Source organism: Bombus vancouverensis, chromosome 15 (assembly GCF_051014615.1).
Source record: "Bombus vancouverensis nearcticus chromosome 15, iyBomVanc1_principal, whole genome shotgun sequence".
Taxonomy (NCBI): Eukaryota; Metazoa; Arthropoda; class Insecta; order Hymenoptera; family Apidae; genus Bombus; species Bombus vancouverensis.
The window spans coordinates 4,531,425-4,553,962 of NC_134925.1; the positions used below are offsets into that span (position 1 = coordinate 4,531,425).

At 41.4% G+C, this 22,538-nt stretch overlaps 5 protein-coding genes across 5 annotated transcripts; 4 read left to right on the forward strand and 1 right to left on the reverse strand.

Moving 5' to 3' along the window:
- Positions 1–75: 75 nt before the first annotated feature.
- Positions 76–1,813, reverse strand: LOC117157316 (uncharacterized). The gene is made up of 3 exons (XM_033335287.2): positions 1,603–1,813; positions 917–1,382; positions 76–505 (listed from the first exon to the last, which is right to left on the reverse strand). The coding sequence occupies exons 2-3, from the start codon at positions 1,173–1,175 to the stop codon at positions 318–320; spliced, it is 447 nt and encodes a 148-aa protein (XP_033191178.1). The 5' UTR covers positions 1,176–1,382; positions 1,603–1,813; the 3' UTR covers positions 76–317.
- Positions 1,814–4,805: 2,992 nt separating this feature from the next.
- Positions 4,806–6,034, forward strand: LOC117157321 (uncharacterized). Its single transcript, XM_076624958.1, is given in 2 exon segments — positions 4,806–5,021; positions 5,715–6,034. Coding segments are annotated over 2 exon segments (531 nt in total). The 5' UTR covers positions 4,806–4,810.
- A 3,222-nt stretch (positions 6,035–9,256) lies between these two features.
- On the forward strand, positions 9,257–11,314 carry Osi14 (DUF1676 domain-containing protein Osi14). The gene is made up of 3 exons (XM_033335291.2): positions 9,257–9,558; positions 9,762–9,947; positions 10,733–11,314. Exons 1-3 carry the CDS (start codon positions 9,336–9,338, stop codon positions 11,122–11,124), a joined length of 801 nt encoding a protein of 266 aa, XP_033191182.1. The 5' UTR covers positions 9,257–9,335; the 3' UTR covers positions 11,125–11,314.
- Positions 11,315–13,101: 1,787 nt separating this feature from the next.
- Osi15 (DUF1676 domain-containing protein Osi15) lies at positions 13,102–15,424 on the forward strand. Its single transcript, XM_033335292.2, has 2 exons — positions 13,102–13,481; positions 14,978–15,424. The coding sequence occupies exons 1-2, from the start codon at positions 13,124–13,126 to the stop codon at positions 15,313–15,315; spliced, it is 696 nt and encodes a 231-aa protein (XP_033191183.2). The 5' UTR covers positions 13,102–13,123; the 3' UTR covers positions 15,316–15,424.
- Positions 15,425–20,650: 5,226 nt separating this feature from the next.
- Osi16 (DUF1676 domain-containing protein Osi16) lies at positions 20,651–22,289 on the forward strand. Its single transcript, XM_033335160.2, has 2 exons — positions 20,651–21,326; positions 21,410–22,289. The coding sequence occupies exons 1-2, from the start codon at positions 20,804–20,806 to the stop codon at positions 21,790–21,792; spliced, it is 906 nt and encodes a 301-aa protein (XP_033191051.2). The 5' UTR covers positions 20,651–20,803; the 3' UTR covers positions 21,793–22,289.
- The last annotated feature ends 249 nt before the right edge of the window (positions 22,290–22,538 follow it).

Below are 22,538 nucleotides of genomic sequence, written 5' to 3' on the forward strand. Positions count from 1 at the left end.
ATTGATTTTTGTAACATCGACTTTGCCGATGGATCAAGACTGAGATCGAATAAACAGGCACGTAATCGACGTGAATAAGGAAGATACAACGATTTAATCATTTTTAGCGCTTATTCTTTCGCTACACAAACGAGATACATAATATGTTACATTCTTACGTCTACGTCCGATAGGAGCATGTGGTTCGCGGCAAGACGATACGTGTTCGCGATTTACGCGATCGAGAATTCAAAATTAAATGCATCGACCGATCGTGACGATCGTTCTGTTACCGAAAGGAACAGTATCGATCTCGTTCTTTGACAGCGGTGTTGTTCTCACTTTACTTTCAGACCGAGAACCGCGGCGAATAACGCGAAGAAGAAGCCCGCGAGTAACGCAGTGGCCTTTAACAGGATTAACCCTCCGACCATGGTTGGAATCAGAGCGACGAATTTCAGCTTGTAGGCCATTAGCAGCGCCATGATTGTGCGATCCATCTTCCGCTTCTTTCGGCGAGGACGGTCTGTAACCGATTGGAAGAGGTAATTGTCATAGTTCTTCGTTGATTGCCGCTGTTTTACAATCGATCAGTCTATTATAGATGTTAGAAAATTATTTATTTAAGAATGAATTCCCTTTTGTTCGTAACTAATGACTACGTATCTTTTCGAGAAGTTCTGTGTGTGTTTTAATGTAGATGTTAAAGAATTAATAAATGACATTGAAAATTGTATTATTAACTGTTGTTATTTGATCATAAAATCGCTATCGATTAATTCCTGAATTTTTACCAATGAATATTCGAAGATATTTAAGCTCTGTAAACGTGCAAAATTTAGATAATTCCAATGAAAGAGATCTCAACGTTATGTACTTGTTATATACAGAAATATTAAGAGAAATCTGTTGGATGAATACGGGGATTCGATATTACCTGGTGCGTGTAAGTAATCTTTCGACAAACTCAAACCAGTATTCCTGGTTAGAGTTTTCACCACTTTCGTTTTATCTTCCCCACGTAGGAGAGCCGCACTATTAGGTACAACTTTATTGTGAACCTCCTTGATAACCTTTTTTGCAACAGGATACTCCTTGTGGTTCGCATGCTGATTGTCCGACTTCAAAGCTTCCATCACGCGTAATACGCAGCTCAGAGTTAATAAAATCGTAACTAGATTCACTTTCGATTTCATCTTCTCGAGCTCGTGTGAGTTTTATTCACGATCAAACACGACTCTCAGTTACATCGTCGATGTATTCGCGATCAGTTCCTCGGTCTACGACGATCCTCAACCGCATTCGATCCGTTAAAAGTTTCGTTCTTCCGGCGATCACGATAAAGCCGTTTCTTCCAATACTACCCGAACCATGGCTTTCCTTAATTGTCTATTTCGATGTTTCTGAAAGCGTGAAATGGTAACTTAGTTTGGTGTAGAATGACTAACTTTAAGAATAACTATTAAGCTAAACTCATAGCCTTGCGAAATAATATTTCAAAATTACAAAGATATTAAAATTTGCTCAACGAACTAATTTCATCTAAAAATTAGAAAAGGGAAGATTGATTCCCTGAAAGGGAAGCTATCTCAAATACTCGCCATATCAAAGTATATAACTTACGATTCTATCCAATCTCCGGAGACGATCATTCGACGAAGCTTCCAAAAACACAGTGCGAGTGCTCCTTCGTGTGTTCCTCGAATTCCATCAACGCCTGTATCTGATCTGTTTTGAGAAACGTTCACGATAGCAAATTACAACACTCACGTTCGAATGCAAATGACGAAATGGTCGTTGTCAGGTTTGTAGCGGACGGCAACAGCGTGCAACCGCGACCGCGAACTAACTGATGCGCTCTTGATTCCTCGACGGCGACCTGGGGGGCTGGGCAGGGTACCACGCCGGGCACGCTTCAGTTACCAGCAGGATCGACAGTCCGTGAAAAATGAGCACCGTGCGACGAGGCGGCAATATATGCGTGCGGTAAGCGCTATGATCCAAATTGTCGACGGCAATATATGTGTCAGGTTATATTGCCGAACGGTACAGCGGATTACCCTGACGTTCACGACGAAGAAGGAAAAACAATGGGGAGGTGGTGCGCGCGCGGATATCGCGAGTAATCACATAGTACCAAAGATTGTGCCATGTAAACGATGATTTTTTAGTTACGCTGCACTGCTAACCGGGCCGATGACAAGCCGACTAGTGGGATTGATCGATGACTGTTTTGTATCTGGGTGGTGCAGTCTCAGTACGATGTATGAACGTTGGTATTTATATAATGGAAGCACAAAGGAAGGGGATTGAGAACGAAAAATGGTAAAGTGAAGTTGAATGTCTTCGAATCTGGGTGGTGCAGTCAAAATAACACGTATGAATGCTGGTACTTATGTGGTAAAAGAACAAGGGGAAAGAAAATTGGGGATGAAAAATGGCAAGAACCGAAGCCTTTTCCTTCCAATAGTAGTAACGGAGCGAGAAAAATAATATATCTATAAATTTCCAAAATTACAAAAGGAAAGTTTGCATAGAACAATAATAACGAAGAGAGGAAAAAATGCCAATTTTCAAGATTGTAAAAGAACATAGTTGAAATGGGTAAAATGTATTTGGGTGTTAATGTGAGATAGGAAGAATTGAATCTATTTTGATAGAGTAATGACAGCAAGCTGAGATAAAAAAAGTGATAGCGAATTTTTGAAAAGATAAAAGTAGAAGGGATGAAAGGTCTGCCGTTTTAACAGTTCCGCTTGTTACGAGGTTTGTAGCGCGGAATTCCTGGAATTGAGGAACCGCGATTCCACGGGAAATCGGCGGACAGCACGCGATACAGTTTACGACGATCTAACATGAAGACAGAATCCTTGTGTTAATCGCGTATGTACAGATATAATCGTAGAAAGTTGCTCTCCTCTGGATAAATGCAGTGTACATCACAAGCATTGACATCGTATTGTTAATTGGGAAATTATGTTACAATTATTGCCCATAAACACACTTTCCAAACCTTCTTTTCTATGGCTTGAGATAATAGAGAGATGCACAATGTTATCGTTAAAAATAATAGTAAGCTAATAATAATAGGGGAGGATTATTCGAGATCACAATTAAGATCAATATAATTTCTCAAAAGCTTGGATTTTCGTGAAAATGAAATTTTAAGAAGTCGGACGTTCAACTAAGAATGAACGTTCAATTGAAGAAATGGAGTGAAGATTAACACAAAAGTCTCGTTTGAAACGAGTCTTCCAGAAAAGAGCCACCGGAGCAGAAATAGTCATGTCGTGTACAAATCGAGGAAAACAGAAACGTTGTCGGAGCAGTTCTATTCATGTGCCAGCTGAAAAAGCATTGTAACGTTCCACGAGGAAGCGAAGGGCAATTTCGTAGCTTCCTGCGTGAATACGGTGACGCGAATAATTGCGCGAGAAACGGGACAAATAGCAAAAAGAAGGGGAAACAGATGAAAGAAAAGGAAGGACGAAAAGCCTAGACCTGCAAAGTCATAGTCATCATTGCGGTCCTCTTTTGTTCTTTGTTTCGAGCGTTGCATGTCGTTATAATGATCGATATTGCCGCTTTATTTCCAAAGAAATATAACGGTCGAGTGTTGTTGACGATTAAATGGCGAAGAACACGAACTCGATTCTAGATGTCTGTGCAAAAACTATCGGAAACGGCGCGATAACCAGAACGATCGTGATATCTTTTCAGAGAACTCAATCAGAGAGATGATTTATTTTATACTTTCTTTGATCAATCGTAATTAAGTAATTGTGCGTATCACTTGATTCAGAGCGCAAGAAATTTTAATTGATCCCATAGTAAAACATATTATAATTAAGGATAATCGGGAGATCCGTTGTGCGCACGCAACACGTTAAACAGATCGTGTTTACATCCGGAATCACGAAAGCTTATCCTTCTACTTGCAATTACTCGGCGATTTAGCATGATGCACCGTGAAAATTTATAGACGATCCTTCTTACGTGATTCTGCGTAATTAACGAGTAGATGATTTCATACACGTTAATCAAGCAATTAACAAAGCATGCATAAACACAAAAATACTTCTTCTTCCAGATCCAATTATACGAATTAACCAACAATTTTCCTTAAAATTCGAGTCACCATATCTCAACAAAATCGATTTCTACGATTAGCCAGAACGTTTCCTTTCGCGATGTGATCGCGTCGTCATATAAGTTATATTGCCAGCCTCCACTTTGCTAAGACACCGCCCTGTAAACAGACCACGCTTGAACAATCCAGATCGATTACTCGAGTGTGAAACGAACCTCGATTAACGATCGAGAACGGGACACAATCTCGCATCGTCTCATCGTCGTCGACGATCGACAGATTCTTCCACCGCTGAAAATGTTACGAAGACCCATCGTCTTCGACGTCGTCCAATGATCAGAGAGAACAGAGACGGAGGTGGACGTGAATGGACAGTGAATCCTTCGTCACGCGTCAGTACCAAGTTAGATGGCGGTCTCCTTCTCTGGGCTTTTCACGTTTCACCTATATAAACTAATGGTCCGGCCTAGGGCGAATGTCAGTTAACATTTCATTTGCCAGCTGGACAGTTCGCCTGTCATCATCTTGTGCCGTCATACTTTTTTCATCGTCAGATCCTTCGATGATCGTGAATCATAGTTTACTACAGCCTTCAGGTGGCATCCATTCTTTTTGTGAATTTTAGTAAGATAAATTGAATCTTTTTATTTCTCACGAAGCGTGTGCCGCGCTGCTTCTCGATTCTCCGTAGAATATTAACTACTGGTGAAGGAAATTCTCAGATGAGACAGAAGAATGCCGATGGTATACCCGCTGTTTCTTCTGCCTTTGTTAACGGCGACCGAAACCACGCAGCCCACGATGATGCAGGAGAGTTGGAAGCCTCAGTTGGAAAATTCGACGACTCCTGCGGACTGGATCAGTGACAGCATTCTAAACGCTGTGGACGATGTTCTTCCTGTGACACGTTCTTCTTTCGAAGGTATACGGACTAGACTATAGATTCTCAATGGTCCTTTATTTATCTTTCTACTATTAGATACTAGAGTTCCTTAACTACTAGTTATTAGTGACTCGTTACTATTAATAATTGTAATTTGATTTAATTGAGCTTTTACTACCAGTTAATAATAATCCATTAGTACTAACAACTGTAATCCGATTTAGTGGATTTAGTTGTCAAAAATCGAGTATTTTTCGTGAATGTAAGAATGTGAATGTAAGAAATTCGTGTGATCGATAGCTTGGAGGGCGTTACGTTGATGTGTTAATCGACTGGTTCCATGTAACAAAGGAACGTCACACCAGCTAGTTAGCGACGTCTAATGTGTATCATAATGTGAAGCTCGGTTGTTCATAGTGCGTGGTCGGTTAACACAAAAGCCATAAATGCTTTCCACTCCAGTTCACCTTATTACCTTGTATATTTCATGAACGTGACTAATAAGAAGTGCTTCTTTTTTGCTTCCGATGACCTGCGTTTTCTGGTGCATCTCCGATGACATAGAAACGGTACCCGATTTTATAGCGATCGACAATATATGAAGCATTAAATGACCAAATATTATGAAATAATCAAATCTAAACTCGAATTTTTTTTCTGACTACAATTATCATATTTCTTTCTCACTACAATTATAACACTTCTTTTTCACTAGAATCGGAAATTAGTTTATAATACACATATCGTTCATTTTTGTTGCAGCTCGCAAGAAGAAGAGACACAAGCTGAACAAATACATCCTCCCCTTGATTGTAGGAGTTATATTAATCAAATCGATTCTTCTGCCTATCGCGTTGAAAACTTTGGCTATATTAAGTGGGAAGGCAGTGGTTCTGAGTTTGATGAGTCTAATTCTGGCAGCTATAGTAGGATTGAAGAAGGTCGCTCAGGCTCACTCCACAAGCTACGAGGTGGTAAATATGCCCGTGAATAAATACAAGAGACAGGACTTTTTTGAGGGCGACGACACGATGGACACTGAGCCTTACAAATTTTATAGGGAACGCCACAGGAAAAAGTAAAGACTCATTATTATTCAAAATGTTAAAAACGTTTTGTTCATTTCACCCTCGACCCCTACGTATTTTATAATTCGTCGGTCGATAGAAAATCAAATATTAATTTTATTCCGTGACTTAACTATACGCAGAGAATCCATTGCCTGTTCTGTCAAACAAGCTTAAAGCTGATAAAACTTTCCTCGTTCAAACTGACGCAAACGAAACTTGCTAATTATTCCATAATGCAACAGAAAAAAGCCGAGAGGTTAATAAACGGAAAACGAAGCGAACCGTAGAAAGTGTTTTCGAACGGTAGCGAATCATCATTTTACGCTTGCAAATCAAATCGTGCTTGCTGTAAGGGATGCTCGATTCCTTGGAAACGATACGTATAATTCTATACAGTGCGTATAATTCTATACAGTGCGTATAATTCTATACAGTGCGTATAATTCTATACAATGCGTATAATTAATTGCTCTAACCTGTCATGATTGTGATTAATTGCACCGCTGGTACTCCAAGTGAAAGTTCATCTCGAATTACCAGAATTATAAATTCGTGTGGCAAGCATCGTTACTGATAAACCTTATCGACAAATCGATATTTCCATTGTTAAATTTTCATAACTATTTTAAGTATTTTATACCTTATTTTAAAAATTACTCGTAAATCTTCTTTCACTAAATTGTGAGTAATTAACCTGCGTCTTTTAGATCATTTTCGACCGAATCGTATTTTTCATTTAATTTATTCACTTCAGGTTAACATCGATACAAGGTTGCTAAATTTGAAGGAAATTTGAAAAAACATTTATCGTAATACGCATAATTTTTTGTTCCAACTGTATTATAAAGATCGTTTTAAAACATTAAAAGTCTTCTTGGTTGAAACTAAAGCGGTATCGAGAAATAAAAAGTAGCACGGTTAAAGAAGGAAGAAGTATGAACTTTGACAGATATTTTCTAAGTTGGAGATTATTATTTATAAAACTGTGAAATCGTCGTTGTCGAGAATAGACAAAAAAATTAACCACGGAAGATACCACAACCATCTAAGAAACCCAGGAAATGATAAAGATAAGAAAGGAATGAGCCACTATTAAATAGGACAAGTCGTCGACCTTAAAACCTACAACCTTCCACTGTGCTTTAAAATTCGTGGAAAGGTAATCCGATTCACCAAACTTTTGTTCACTACCTTCCAATAATTCCTAATATTACATAGCTTTCAAACCTCGAAACGCTTATTAATCACGCGTTTAGATAAACCGTGCCGGTTGAAAGTCGAAATCAGATGAGACGACGATCAGAAGAAAGTCATTCAGACGCAACAGCAGAAATTGAATCATCGTTGAAAGCAAAGTGAGCAGTCGCGAAGAAATTTCTCCATTTAACATCCGATATACCTATTCAGCATCTTCATTCTACTTTTCTCGATGTATTCTTTTCTGTTCTCCATAACTGTATAAAATTTACGCTACCAGAAATAATTACAGGATCGCTACTATAAATGATTCTATTGCGTTAACCATGCAAATGAACGTGATGAGGTTCTATAGAATTGGTGGAAGGCACAATGTAGTGTTGTAACAATCGGAAGTCACCGACTTCATGAACGGACGTAACCTAGAAAATTAATCGTGAAAATCCATCGAAGGGATACCGTTAACGCGAAGATGACGAAGTTCCGCGCGACTGTTAAATATTTAAAGAGACCCGGAACGAGACAATGGAGCAGCGCTCGCGAATAAGGCAGTTGCCATTCCGAGGCATGCGCCATTCGAAAAAAAGAAACGGTCCCGATGAGATGTACGCATTGCTGGACATTGTTTGCTGTACGAATGACATCGGCTGGACTACTTCGCGCCCATTATCGAATCAGGAATTCGCGTTAAATCCTTATTAAAAAGAGAACAGTTATCCAAGTGCTTAGGTATAATATCTAATTAATAATTGCTATTATGCACTATTTAAGAAAGCAATCGAAAAGGAATATCGAGAATAATTACCAATGCAACTGTTGAAGCACTGACAAGAAATTCGCTTATCGTAATTTTTACTCTGTCCCATTGAGCCACACTTTAGTATACCGACTATTGACAGAGCAAACAATGTCGGAGAAAGTAGAATTTTCTTCGACGATCTGTGAATGGTACAACCTTAAAAGCACAAAAAATTCCATCCCCCACGAAAACATACTTTGTAAACATTGTACTTAACAGTTTACACCGAAAGGAGACGATTATCTGAATAAAATACGTAGAAGTTACAGAGAATGACACCGGTATTCACAAGAGGGAAACTGTTTAGAGTGGGTCTTATATCAGAAAATATATCCACGATGCAATTTCTAGCTTGGCATGACCGATGGCCATGTCTGTGGGCCAAGGCGAGCTGCTTGCTGCACGTGGAAATATTTGAAAACATCGGTCTCGATCATGGAAGATTTTCCAGTTGTAGGAATATTTAGAGAATAGAATTTACTGAATGCCTGAGAAAATTAAGGTGAATTATATGCGCAGAATCTCGATCAAACGTGTTCTCGACGTTAAAGACGGTAACTTATCGATGGGTACACTATAATCGTCTGACGTCTTTGCAATTTATATTAATAATATACAATATACAATATACACATATCACAAAATTTAAAGAGTAATACCGATGCAACTTAATTTCTCAGAGGTGGATAAGTTCGAGAAAGGTTGTTAGAATTATTTGGATATAAAAAATGGGAATCTCTTGTATTATTTTTCCAATAATTAATAAAACTATGAGCCTAATTTTTGCTATAATTATTAAAACAATGATTTTCCCTCAAAGAATTCAGCTTCTCTTCGTTTATACCATGGTATTAATATAATTCATTTCGAGGTGCATCGATGGACCATCGAAATCCCTTCGTCTATAACGTCATCGTCTCCCCTACTAACCTAATTCTTAGAATCTTGCTGGGCCACTAATATCAGGGATCGCCGATGCTAAGGTCCGCCCAGCTTCAACTACTCCGCTGATCCATGGAAGTGGTCGGTCGTTTGTTTAAAAAATTGTTGAAGAAAGTTTCTTCTGACGGAGAGGTGGGCAACGACATGTACCAGCGATGACGCCTTGTGTGTCTTAGTCGTTTGTCGTCGTCACATGCGTCATCGGTTAGAGTGGGGATATTGGGGAGGGTCCCAGCTGGTGAAGACCTATAAAGATAGAAGCTACGGAGGGTCAGATCACACTTTGCTCCGAAAATTTTCCGAGGGACGTGCTCGATCCTCTTCAATACGTTTTCTTTGCAATTATCGGTTAACACGTTGGATCAGACACAAAAGATGAACAAAATAGTGATACTGTGTCTTTTCGTTACATCCGCCGTGGCTGTGCCCACGCCGGAACTTAACAACATTGAGCTCAACAGGAATCTCGATTGCTTCGAGCAAGAGAACGCGCTGTTTAGCTGCATGTTCGTCAAGACCGTCAGCGCGCTGGATAGAGCCGCCAGGTCTAGCGACATCGAGATCATCGATGGTGTGAAGTTCGTGAGGGAAACACCGAGTAAGTTTAAGTTCAATTCTGTCTAACATTTTTTAAGTCCTTCGGAGAGTTGCTTAAATTTGTAGCTACTTGGTTCTTGGAAGTTTAATCCCTTGATAATGCCACATAAATTGTATCTAATCTATTTTACGATTTGCAAATTTTGACATTCAAACAAACATCGTTGAGTTCCTTGAAGTTTTATATGTCATTCTTCTTCTTAGTGGAACGTAGCGGAAAAGATTTGAAGACGGAGGTCGATATTATGAATGAATTACCAAGAGACACGTCGGACAGGGCCATTAAGCTCGCCACTATGCTGGTAGAATCAGCCCTGTCGTTTATGAAGTCCCATAGTTTGAAGCTGAGCATGCCCGAGGAGGGCTCGATATCCCGCGCTCTGGATGAAGGTAACTTTCTATCTTGCGCTATGATAGAGATGCTTCTATTACGTAATCTTTCCCACCTTGATGACGCCCCGACGCGTCACCGGTATGAACGAATAAACTGTTCACCGCGCCTTTCACCTTCGTGATATCTATACGCGCCGCGGTAACCTGTTCCGGATAAACCCGTTCCTCGCGCACTACCTCCTCCATTCGCTTTCCTTCTGAAATTATACATCGCCTCCAGAGAGAGAAAAAAAGGGGCTCACTGCGCTTGATAACACGCAGGCTATTAATTAGCGACACTTAGGATCGGGTAGCTAAGTGACGTGAGCAAATATGCTTCATTTGTTATGTTGTCTTTCGTGTCTTCTTATTCTTCAATGTTCCGTTTACAGATTAAATTTCGGGGAAGTGAAGTTTCATTTTTAGTACCGTGGTATTCGATTTTTAAGCAAAACATATGAAATATACAGGGAATATATTCGCAATTTTTTAAAGAATGGTGATATCATTACTTTTAGATCGTTTAGCAACTCCTACATTGAGAATATACGCATTTCAATCTTTCTATTGAGATAAAATTGCTTAAAATTTTCTCTTTTAGATTTTCGCATTAAAATAATTCTAATTTAGAATGAAACTTCCAAATCTACTTTTCTACGATTATCCATTGTTCTCTAAATTCGATGCTTCAACTTAAAATTTATCTATTAAAGCAAAGTTTCGAAATGTTTATTTCACCTCTTTTAAATTAAAGATATCTCCGCTACCGAAATTAATTTTCACTCCGTAACTCTTGTTTCCAGGTCGCGCCAAAATAAAGAAAATAGCACTGCCTCTGATCGCCGCCGCAGGAATAAAATTGTTCGCCCTAATCCCAATTCTCCTCGGAAGTCTTGGTCTCCTGGTCATGAAGGCCCTTTTCGTGGGCAAAATAGCCCTTCTGCTAGCTGGAGTGTTGGCTTTCCAGAGATTATTCGGCAGCAGCAATTCTGGAGCTACTAGTTTTTTCAGCAAGAACCCTCAACCATCGACTGGATGGTTTGACAACGCCAACCAAGGCTGGGCAGCCAATGTCGCAGCAGGTGTTCAACCTCAGGGCTACTACAAGAGAAGTTTCGACGCTGAAAATGGAAAAATAGACGCCCATTCGATGGCATACTCTGCGCAGGCGCCGATCACGAACGAAACCAATTGAAACGACGATCCTGAGTCTACGTTTATGAGGAACGAAAGACTCCAGGCTATCTGGGGGCCATATCTCTCGAATCTAGTGCGTGTAATACTCGCTAGACTCGTTCTCGACTGTTAGATTAATATTTAAGCGAATAACTTATGGACCGAGTAAATTATTAATAATCCTTTGTATTAATAAATTATTTGTACTATTGCAGATTGTCTATCACATACTTGTCGTGTATTTGAATCACTTGAAAGTCACTGAGAAAGCTGCAAAATTTCAATAGTTCGATATAACCGATTTCAGAATTGGAAAGTAGAGAAAAGTAATAACGTTACAAGCATCGTTTTTGAAAATTCATCTTGGAATTTGCTATCATTTATGTCATATGCGAATAGCTAAATAGAATACAACAAGCGAAAGTAAGTCAATCGTTTCTTGAGAATCGACGATTAATCGTGTAGCTGAACAATCAAATTGTGACACGAAGGTGGTGTTGGTCATTTTGTCTTCTGAGAGGTTCGTTTATCAGTTTTCATCTCTTTAACCAGCTGGGATCGAGTGTTAGATCGTAAGGAAAGACGATTTCTAATTTAAAGAGATTATTTATGCATGTGCGAGCGACGCAAGGCGAGAAGGTGCATAGAAAACGGTATGTACGTGATTAGTGTTTGCCCTGCGCGCGAAATATCGACATGATCGTCGATCGAGCCGACAATCGGTCTGGCTCATATGCGATTCCGATCGGACATACCATTTCGTTTGCACTCCCACCGCGGTTGTACCCTATTTTTGCGCCTTCTCTTTCCCCTTTCTTCGCTTATCCTTCCATTCCTTTCTCTCCTTCTTTCTCTCTCCTTCTCCCACTTCCGACCGAAAACAGATTCGGGACACGACAGTCGGTTCTGCATGCCGTTCCGTGTCACACGCGCGAACAGACACGGAAATCTAATTTTCACCGAAGAACTTATTACCAACTGTCACGTGAATATGATGTACCGCGAGAAACACGCGGGAGTGGCTCTGTCATTGTCGAAGCCACGATTGAAAGAGCGGATTCTGGTCGTGGAAACACGCCATTGTGTCAACTCGACAAAGGAACGCTCGTTTCGGCGCCTCCCTTTTATTCTTCCAACTCCAGAAACGAGACGTTCCATTGTACGCTAAAGAACGATACTGTCTTCTGTCCCTTACCGCTTCGTGGACAGAATTTAGAGAGAGTTTTACAGTTTGAACGAGGAACAACAGTTCCACGTATTGGTCCCACTTCTCGAATAAATCACGCTTGTAATTTCCAACTTTTCTCTTTGGTAAATGAAATGCTTGAAAGAAAACTTCCTACTTTCCTCCAAAACAAATCAGTCGCACCTTTGACAAACCTTCAACTTTTTCCAGGTTTCAATCACTCTAAAGACAGTCCATTCTAGTTAACAGCTATTTATCCTCAAGGTTTCTAGAAACCTGTGTTTCACGTTTATATTTCTCGCACTTTAAAAATGAACAGTACTGTTGTTGAATTTTTACCACTCCAACAAGTAGTAAAATCTGTAATTCATCGATTCCTTTATCAGTCGATTAAAATTTAATTCGAACGCAAAAAGTTGTTATTAAAGTTTAATAAAATTGGTATTCGACGGCTTCAGTACAATAACTGTCAAACTTATATCACTCGTGGAAGTGATAAAATTAGTATTCCATCGATTTTTACTTTCAGTTGATTAAAGTCTAATTTAAACACAGATCATAGACGAAGTTGATAGATCGCTCGAAAGTGATCTCGCTGAAAAGGAAAATTAATTTCTATCGTTAGACGATACGTCATGAAAATGTACGCGTTGTGCAGTGGCTAGCCGGTGAGACGCCGAAATTAAAATTCTTGACACCACAGCCCTTGCACGTCGCTTGCCAAATGGTTCAAACCGACCCCACCATCGATCACGAGTCGAAGTATAAAAGAAAAATTGACCTCGAGACAAACAGTCAAAATCCTCGTGTCCGTCCAGTTCAATCGATCATCATGATGAAATCATTGATCGCGATATTGGCGTTGTTTTCGATCGCCATCGTCGCGGCTGAAGACGCCAGAAGCGTGGAGATCAGCCTAACCAAGACGATGGACGAACTGAATAAAAGGGACACCATCAAGATCTACGGTGATATGATCACTTTGGAGAAGGTAGACATTGTGGAAGATGAAGAGGCTGCAAGAGCTAGTCAGGACCCTCTAGTGAACAAGATCGAACAGTTCTTGAGGAACAGGAAAATTCATGTACATCTACCAAGCGATGGATCTTCTGCCGACATGTTTGGCAGAGCTATGGGACAGAAGGACATGGAGATTGGCCTTAGAGGTCTGACTACAGGAGCTTCTGAAGGTAAAATTAATTTTTTAGAAAATATGTTAAAAGACTTTTAAGTTGGTTGAAGAAATTTAATGTTTCCAAACGTCATTTTGCTTCGAAACGGTGAGGTTTAAGTATAATTTTGATTGTATGAAACTTTTTCAGTATTGGTATGAAGGTTATTAGAAGTATTTGATTACTTTCTAAGCGAAATTCTAATTATATAACTCTTTAAATATTGGTAATCAACTTTTGCAGTCGCGATGAACATCAATCTTGATTGTAATTTTAAAGATTTCGATCGTAGATCGAGCTTGGACACATGTACTCTTTACGATGTTTACGATGTGCTAAATTCTACAGCTTTTTTTCAATCTCTTTTAATCATCGAAAAATCTACAGAGAAAGGGAGACTATGTCCCAAGAAGAAAACGAAAATTCACTTAAATCGTGCAAGAGGTACGAAGCTTTTGCTCGAAAAAGAACCAATCAAAAACAGGCAACAGAAGTAAGAATCTATCACGAAGAAAAATCGAAGAAACTTTCTATTACAAGTATTCCTTCGATCTCTCCTTTAGCCTACATTAACATCTTCAGCATTCGAGACTCACTCTCTCGACTACCAAAGCGTAAAACACTGAAAGAAAGGGGAAATATTCATGATTTCCCGAAGTGATCTCGAGGAGGAACTAAATTCCAGGAGACACTTTTATACTTCAACGTCAAGACAAGTGGATCTCCGTCGCGTCGAATCGCTGCTGTGAATCGACTGGACCACGGCCACGAACTTATAGTACCTCGCCTTTCTAAACTCTCTCCAATACGATGGAAGTAAGCCACGAAGACGAGGAACGATTGGTCGTAAAGTGGGACTTCAGATGGCGATGTTTCCGATTGGCTTCGTCGACGAACCAACGCCTCTGCCTGCTGCTCTTTTTCTCGGCCTCTTTTACGCGCCTCGAAGTTTTCACAAATTTTTTCTTCTCCCCGAACTGAGTCGTCGGGATGTATCCTGCGTTCCCCACGCAAGGAATAAACGGTTGGAACGCGATGAAGAATGGAGGGAGGAAAGTAGCAGTGCGTCGAGCATAGAAAGCCACGAAGACGCGTCCCACTTCCTCTGCATCCGCGAAAACGTTAGTGTGGCAGGGATTGAGATAAAGTGGGCCATCGATGGGATTCCGGGTTTCTGGGACAGCTGCCTGAAGAACACGACGAACGAGGACCTTGAACGAGAGTGCCACATGTCGAAGAAAGTAGATAGCCGATAAATGGCCATTAGAGGCTTCTAGATACCCCTTCCAGATTCGCAGTCTGATCAGCTTGATGAATTTCACTTGACGATTCATCCGATCCATCAAATTCGTCGACACGCATTAATGAACACTTTTGTTCTTTTTTGTTCAATTTCTTCTTATTATTTTTATATTTCTTAACAAATTTCTAAGATCTACGGAGTATCTACGATAAAAGTAATGTACGACGATTACGTGGATTTTAGATTTTGCATCGTTTCGCTTTCGTTCCAGCCCGAACCAAGCTGAAGAAGATCGTGTTGCCGTTACTACTGGCTCTCAAACTCAAAGCCATGATCGTCCTTCCTATTGCCATCACTCTGATCGGTCTGATAGGCATCAAGGGACTCGGTGCAGGTCTACTGTCCCTTCTTCTTTCCGGAGCGGTCGCTCTCAAGGCTCTACTAACACCACCACCACCCTCCTATCCCACCAGGGTCTCGTACGGAATAGTAAAACCTGAAGTTCACCACGAACATTGGCACAGGTCACAGGAAGAAGTCAATCAACCGTACAGAGGGTGGGCCCCGGAATTCGGGCCTGAGCAGTATCCCTACCAAGACATCCCTTAAATTCGGTCTTCAAGTTAAGATTCATCTTCTCATCCCTTCATTTTATTTATTATCTCCTCTCTGTTATTCCCATTGTGTTGAATAAAGACATCGCGTCCTTTCGTTTCTACGATCTTGCGCTTTCTTTTAATTTCCACCCTTCCTAATCTTCGTGTTTTTCGTTATTTTCATTCCTCGAATTTTCCACGAGTGTTCGAATACGTGAACCATCGAACACATCGATGCACTTTCCTCTCTCCGCTGGAGCGGACAGCCATTGACAGCTAAAATAATTAAATAAATAATTGGAAATCTATAACCGCCGAGGTAAAGCAGGTTATCACGGAGACGGGGAAGGCTAACGACCCAAATAGGAGTCGTGCGACGCGCTCCGTGGAGAGAGAACGACAGGTGGGGAGAAAGGAAGAGGTAGGGGAGTAGGAACAGGAAGGAATCGGGGTCACTGTGACAGGAAAGGTGGGAAAAGTGGCCGAGCCGGTGATTGGCCATTTCTGCTTCCCCCTGGGTGAATTCTCAGGATCAAGGGCACTGGGTCATTACCTCCACGTGGACTCCCACCTTGCGTTCTCCCCTCTTCGTCGAGCGATCATTGCCTCCCCCCATTCAGAGTGGAGAGACGGCGAGTAACGGTATCAGTTGTGATTAGGTTGCGTGGAGAGGGCAGAAACCTTGGGTATATACAAGCCGATCGAGAGGACAGCACTGTCAAGAGAATGGAGAACTCGAGGCGAAAAGAAGTTAATGAGTCGAATGCTGGGTTACGGTTTTGTTGATAAATTTGATTACCACCGGGCATTTTAAAGTTCTTTGGAAGTATTTCGGGAAATCGATAAGAATACATACTTGGAGTATTTTACAAAGTCTCCTCTCTCTTAAATCTTCTCTTCTCTATCTTCAGTAGGAAAAGGTTAATTTAATGAACTTGTTGTTTCATTTTTATCGAAGATTGGTCTTGTTATAAATGTCTTGGTTTAAGAGTGAGTTTGCTTCTCTTCCTTTGTCGAGTTCAGAAGTTGATTGAAATATTTCTGAATGCTCTTTGTTGATTTCCGAAGTCGATAAAAAGTTTATTAACCGTGATTTTTTAATTCGTTAAAAGTTTTATTTAAAACATACTAGTCATGTATATATCTCTCAAAAAAGCAAGATTTTCTCTGATAAGTAAAGTGAGCAAACGATTTAAAGTATACTATATCGAAGTCCTTTCAATTAACACACTTCGCATCATTCTACGAACTATCATAAAAATAGTTTCAGGCCAAATCCTGGTAACTTTCAAGAGATTTCGGTAAACTTGATCTTTCAATGCTTTCATTGCTGAATATTTAAAATGTAGATACCAGAACGATTGCTCGGACAATGGCTAGATATGAACGGGAAACTCATGACGTTTACAAATTGACTTTGAAAAAATGCGAAAGTATGATCGCGCACGATGCATTTTGAGCGCATAACGGATGCTCTGTGTCGAATTAATGAGGTCTAAGCAGCCACTCGGCCAGCAACCGGCATCAGTCGCTGTCGATGTACCTCGGACTTTTTTTGTACCGTCTGACCCACGGTTCGATAACGCAAATGCGTTCAACAAACTTGAGAACATTAAACTAACCGAATGCACGTGCGCATGAACAGCCTGAGAAGGTGTACGGTTTAAAGAAACTACACGATATTTGTGTAAATCACAATGAGAGCATATTAATATAAAATAGAGGTGGATTAAAGGATAGTTTCACCTAATCCATATTCTACTTTGGAATGTTATTCTGGTGAAGCAAATTTAATCAATTGCAAGCTTTTGGAATTAGAAATGTCCAAAATATTGCAGGCTTTTTATACTGTAAACAGTTTTCAAGCCTGAATTGCTCTTCAACGTACGAATGTCGAACATCGAATGCTTTCAGACAAATCGGAGCTCCCGTATGTTTTGAAAATTTACAACACTGCAAATACGTCTGTATGAAAGTTTCGTATCTCAAGTAAAAGCTTGGAACGAAGGAAGAAAACAAAAAATATCAACAAAAACGATATTACAAAAAGTACTATCAGCACGTTCTCCTGCATGCAAAGGATTGAAAGTTCCAAATCCATAAGGACTACGCAAATCGCAAATTGCCCAATTCCGAGCGGAACAATAAAGCGATCCGTCCTGGTCAGACACGTGGTCGCTCTTCGTTCCAAGCGACACGGTTTTCCAAATAACGCGCCGTTCACCGGCGATCCTGGCCGGGAAACGATCGGGCCGTTTCCTTCGAGGATCTCCAGTGGATCTTACGGGAATTCTCGTGGTCCATGTGCATTAGCGACTAATAGCGACTTTCTCAACGTCCATCTCGATTTTCGAAACGAAAATGGGCTAACCGCGCGCGATCAATCGGCAAATGCTATGCAATTACGTTCACCGTTTCCAATGTACAACGCGTTGAATCGAATCCAGCGACTAAACACGTACAAAACAGAATCGTATGAAGAAATCGGAAACAAGATCTGTCCCAATTGTGGCATTGACAGGGACAGTGGAGTAAAATCGAACAGCTATCGACTGAATGGACAACTCGATCGCTTTAACCAGTTGTTTTCTCTGATTTCCATGTTAATTATTACGAAGTTGAAAACCTTCCACTTATTAACCCCGGTTGTTTTCCATCGATTAATTCGTCCAACTTATTTCACATTTGTCGTACGATATTTCGATAATTCAAGCGGTCGAAAGCTGGCAAATTCTGTTATATCATTCGGATGATGGTTGTAGAAACTTGGCCAGAGAATTAAGGACGCTTATAAAATTGCAAATCGATCGTAAAATCGTCAAATGGTTTTAATTTTCGCTTTCGCGGATTCTGGAAAGTAGAGTAGGAAATGCCGTTTCTATTTGTTATAACTTTTTGTTCAGCGTGACTCTCCAACAGGAGGTTGTCGAGGACAGAAAGATTTAATAATGCGCGATCGACACCGTCGAGGAAATTCGGCCGATGTTCGATATACTCGTTCGAGTTACGTATTAAATGTATTAAAAGGATAGTAACAGTATATCAGGAACAGTTATGGGAAACAGGAGGAGCGCCCATTCACGTTTCACTTGCGGCACAGTTCGCGTACGTTCGGTACTTGCCGGTGATTGGAAAGGCATGACCAGGATCGATCGATGAAAATCAAGTATCAAATCTAATCGGCAAACCGTAACATTGTAACACGACATTTTCCATTAACTCTACCAATATCGATATTATACGTTTAAACTTTTGCAAGCTCTTAAACAAATTTCACGCCAATCGTCTCAACTGTTTAAAATGGGGTTTCACTTTTCAGCCAACTGTCTAAAATAGAGTTTTACTGTAAATTTGAAAGAATATGATATGTTGTGGGAACTTATACGATTCGATAGACTACGGTCGCAAAGGACAGAGCGACTGGCCGACTCTGCGCCGGATCGAAACAAGAGTAGCTCACCGGAGATCGCGCGATTATTAACGAAAGGAAGGCGTTGCGGTAAAAGGAAGTAACAAGTAGCGAAATAGATACCTGGAAAAGAAGGCTAATCCTCTCCTTTCCGACACACCTGCTGGCCGAGCATGCGAGCGCATCGTTTCGGCCGTACGAAACGTCCATGAACGCCTTACGCGGTGTTCACGCCGCGAATTCACCACGCTCGAAACTGCATGCCCTATTGACGATAAATAATTTCAACGGAATGCGCAGCCTGGAATTTTTCTCGAGTTCGCGTGCGGCCGCGTAAATGTAACACTTTAGTTCGAATGCGACGATGAGAAGCTCTCAATGTTTGGTGAAACTTGATCAAATACGTATCTCTGACTTTTATCGGAATTTATTTTCAGTAGCTCGGAGCGATGATTCTTCTTTATTTTCAAAATAGAAATCGATTTATCCAAACTTGTCCTTCCTTCAATTATCAATTACTTGGAAGAGATACCTTTACTCAATCAAGATTATATTCAGGATTATAATCAAGATTATATCGATCATAAAAAAATTAACGCGCAATATTATAAATATTATGTTATTTTATTGTATTCTTCGCACTGTATCTTCTTTGTTATTTTCAATTCCTTTTCTTCGAAATCATTCAAGAAACCAATATTCTTAACCATCGCCACGCGATTGACCCACAAAAGTTCGATAAAATCGAACAGACTATATGGAGTCTAAAGTCATGCAAGTTCCTCGAACGCGTAAGTGGCCACGCGATTTCCAAAGCGTAGTAAACGTTGGATGCATCTCTGGCGCGTGGATCCTGTGAAAATTGACCGCGCACTTTCTCGCCGTCAGATCCGTCTGTTGCGCTGTCGTTCGAGCGTGGCGCGCGAAAATCCGATCTCCCGCGAGTTAACTGGGCTAATTTAAAGTAGGCCTGCTCCGTCTCGTTTCGCTCAGTCGAGGGAAATAATACTCCGTGATTTCCCTCTCCCTTTGTAGTTTTCTTAAATATTCAGATGCTCTTCGCATAGCCGGATATGGAGGCTCGATTTTGTCCGACCATCGACCGCCTCGATTTCGTCGTCGAGATCGAAAGTGGTTCATGTCGGGTCGTCACTGTCGCCATCGGCCACAGACGATCTGCGATCCTAGCTTATTCGATTGATCTGTACGTTTGAGTACGAAAAAAGTCACTGCTAGCAATATCCAATCGATCAAACGAGCTGAAATATATGTCCATAGATACAGGAGCTACTTTTTCCCAGTAAAACTATGAATTAAACTTTAACAACTAGTGATACAGATGTTGATTTACTTCATAAATATAATTAAACGTGACGGAATTATCGATGCAGGAAGAATCCACTCCATCTTTTAACAGCTGTCTATAATTCCCTGTGATCAGCGTACGAAGCGCGATACGAGTACTTTCTGAATCCAGATTGCGAGTGTAACGATTTCTAGAGCAAACGGAATCGATATCGAAGAAAGTTTGGCCGAGCAGCATCCACAATGACCACTGAGCGAATTCACTGAGATGATTCCGTGGCGACAATTGAATGGAAGTCCAAGATCACGAGGCTTCGCTCTCATTAGAACGTCTCCGGTATCCTTTTTTTTCCGCAAATTCGACAGAGATTCGAATTCTCCGCTCTATTTGACGCTCCCTCTCGCCGCGTACGTACAAGGCAGCGGCGGTGGTGGACGCGAGAGAGCCCCTCGCCTCCTCTCTTGGACCACCGTGAAAGAAGAGAGCACACCGTCGCCGGCGCGTTGCTCTCGACTTAGGAGAATGTATGGAACGGCCGAAAGGCAAAAAGGAAAAAGGACTACCCGGTGACTCGCTCTATATATACTGCAACTATCCGAGGGTATGTCCAGTGCACGGTACGCGTCTCGTCCGTCAGCTTCAGTCAGCAGATCGAATCCTAACCACGTGCAACAAGTCCATTTTACGCCGTTTATCCCAACCGCCGGACCTTCTCCAGCAGGATCTCTTTAAGATCAGAGTTTGTCGCGTCCGGGTTCAGAAACGTCGCATAATTCGCGCAGCACGATGAAGGGATTTGCGGTATTCGGTCAGTCGTCGGTCTATCGTCAGCAGGCCCTGTTGCTGCTGCTGCTTCCTCTTCTTCTCGTCGGCTCCGTTGTCGGCGAGATCGAGAGACGTACCTCGAAACAAATGGTTGAGGAATCTCCGGAGACTCTAGCCTCTACTCTGAGCAAGGATTGTGGCAAGTCCTACAGTGCCACTTGCCTGAAACTAGACGTGGTGTCCTTCCTGGATAGATTATCTGAACAGGAAGACATCAATATCCTACCGGGAGTGTCGGTGATCAAAGAAAATAGTTCTGCCAGTATGCCAGCTTCCGAGGTTGTCGCCAATCTGGCTAGGGATTTCCCTAACGACGTGGAGAAGAGACTGGACGCGTATCTGGTTCACAAGGTCGGAAGCTACCTGAACAGCCACTCGATATCCATCAAATTGTTCGACCCCAGGACCTTCGAGGCTGCTAGGAATTTTAACGAGGAAACGTTGGCTCAACTTGGCCTTGGCGGTGGACAAAGTATCGGAACTGGTAAGGAATTACTCTTCTTAGAGAGAGATTAAGATTATCGTGAATGAAAACACATGATAACGATTTCATTGATCATCATATAGGACGTAAGAAGGAGAAGGGCGGTATGAATGGTTTATTTGCTGGTCTGATGATGATGAAGGGTACCCTCGGCGCAATCGGTTTCGGTGCCCTCGCCCTACTCGCCGGAAAAGCTCTGATGACTGGCCTGATGGCCCTCATGTTATCAGCCATCGTTGGTTTGAAATCTTTGGCCGGTGGTGGCGAAAAGAAGACTACCTACGAGATTGTCAGTAAACCCGTATATTCGAGTTCTCATACTCACAGCTCCGAGGAGCACCACGGCCACGGCTATGGACATTCCGGATACGGGAGATCCTTGGACACGATCCACGACAGCGTCCAGCAGGCCGTTCTGAAATATGGCAACGCGCGGGATCGTCGATCGCTATTCCGGCAAAATTAACGAACTCGTGATCGGAGGAGCCGCCAGCGAGGAGCAGCTGGTGGCACGCGAGAGATCTAGTAGCACGTCTCTACCTCACCGAGTCCACTTTGTTTCCGTTTATCCTCTTTTCACACTTCACGGTTCCTTTCAATCTGTATCTAGCTCCTACTCCACCTCCACCTCTTCATCACGCTCTCCACTGCCATCAACTATATTTCTCCTACTCCTCCTTCACGTCTCTCCCATCTTTAACTTCGTTTCGCTTTCTTGTTGCTCGCGCCTCTGTCCGTCACTTCAGTCACATCGCCTGGTCTCATTTCATCGCCCCGTCTCTCCACCATCACCATCACCACCATCACCAATTTATATTCGTAGATTCGTAGGTATTTATTTGTCAAGCATGCTCCCACGTACCTCTACTCCCCACGGTCACACGGCTCGAGCTGGTCGTCGTTGCACATGGACCATTTTCGTATCATGTACATGATTTCTCCTTCTTGTTATTTATATGTATTTATGCGCAGTGTAAAGTTTTAATAAATCACGTTTTTAAGAAGCTCCCTGGCCCTGTCGTTCTTATAAGATCGCATCACGTTTTACGAAAGGAACCAACTATGGTTTCTGAAGATTTATGACGAATCTTTTTTCTGTTTGATTCACTATATGATAGATTATAGTGGAAGAAAAGGTGGCTGGAATCAAGTAGCAGTTTGCGCAAAATAAAGACAGCTCTTTGCTCGGTCTGCTGCAAAGAAAATTATATG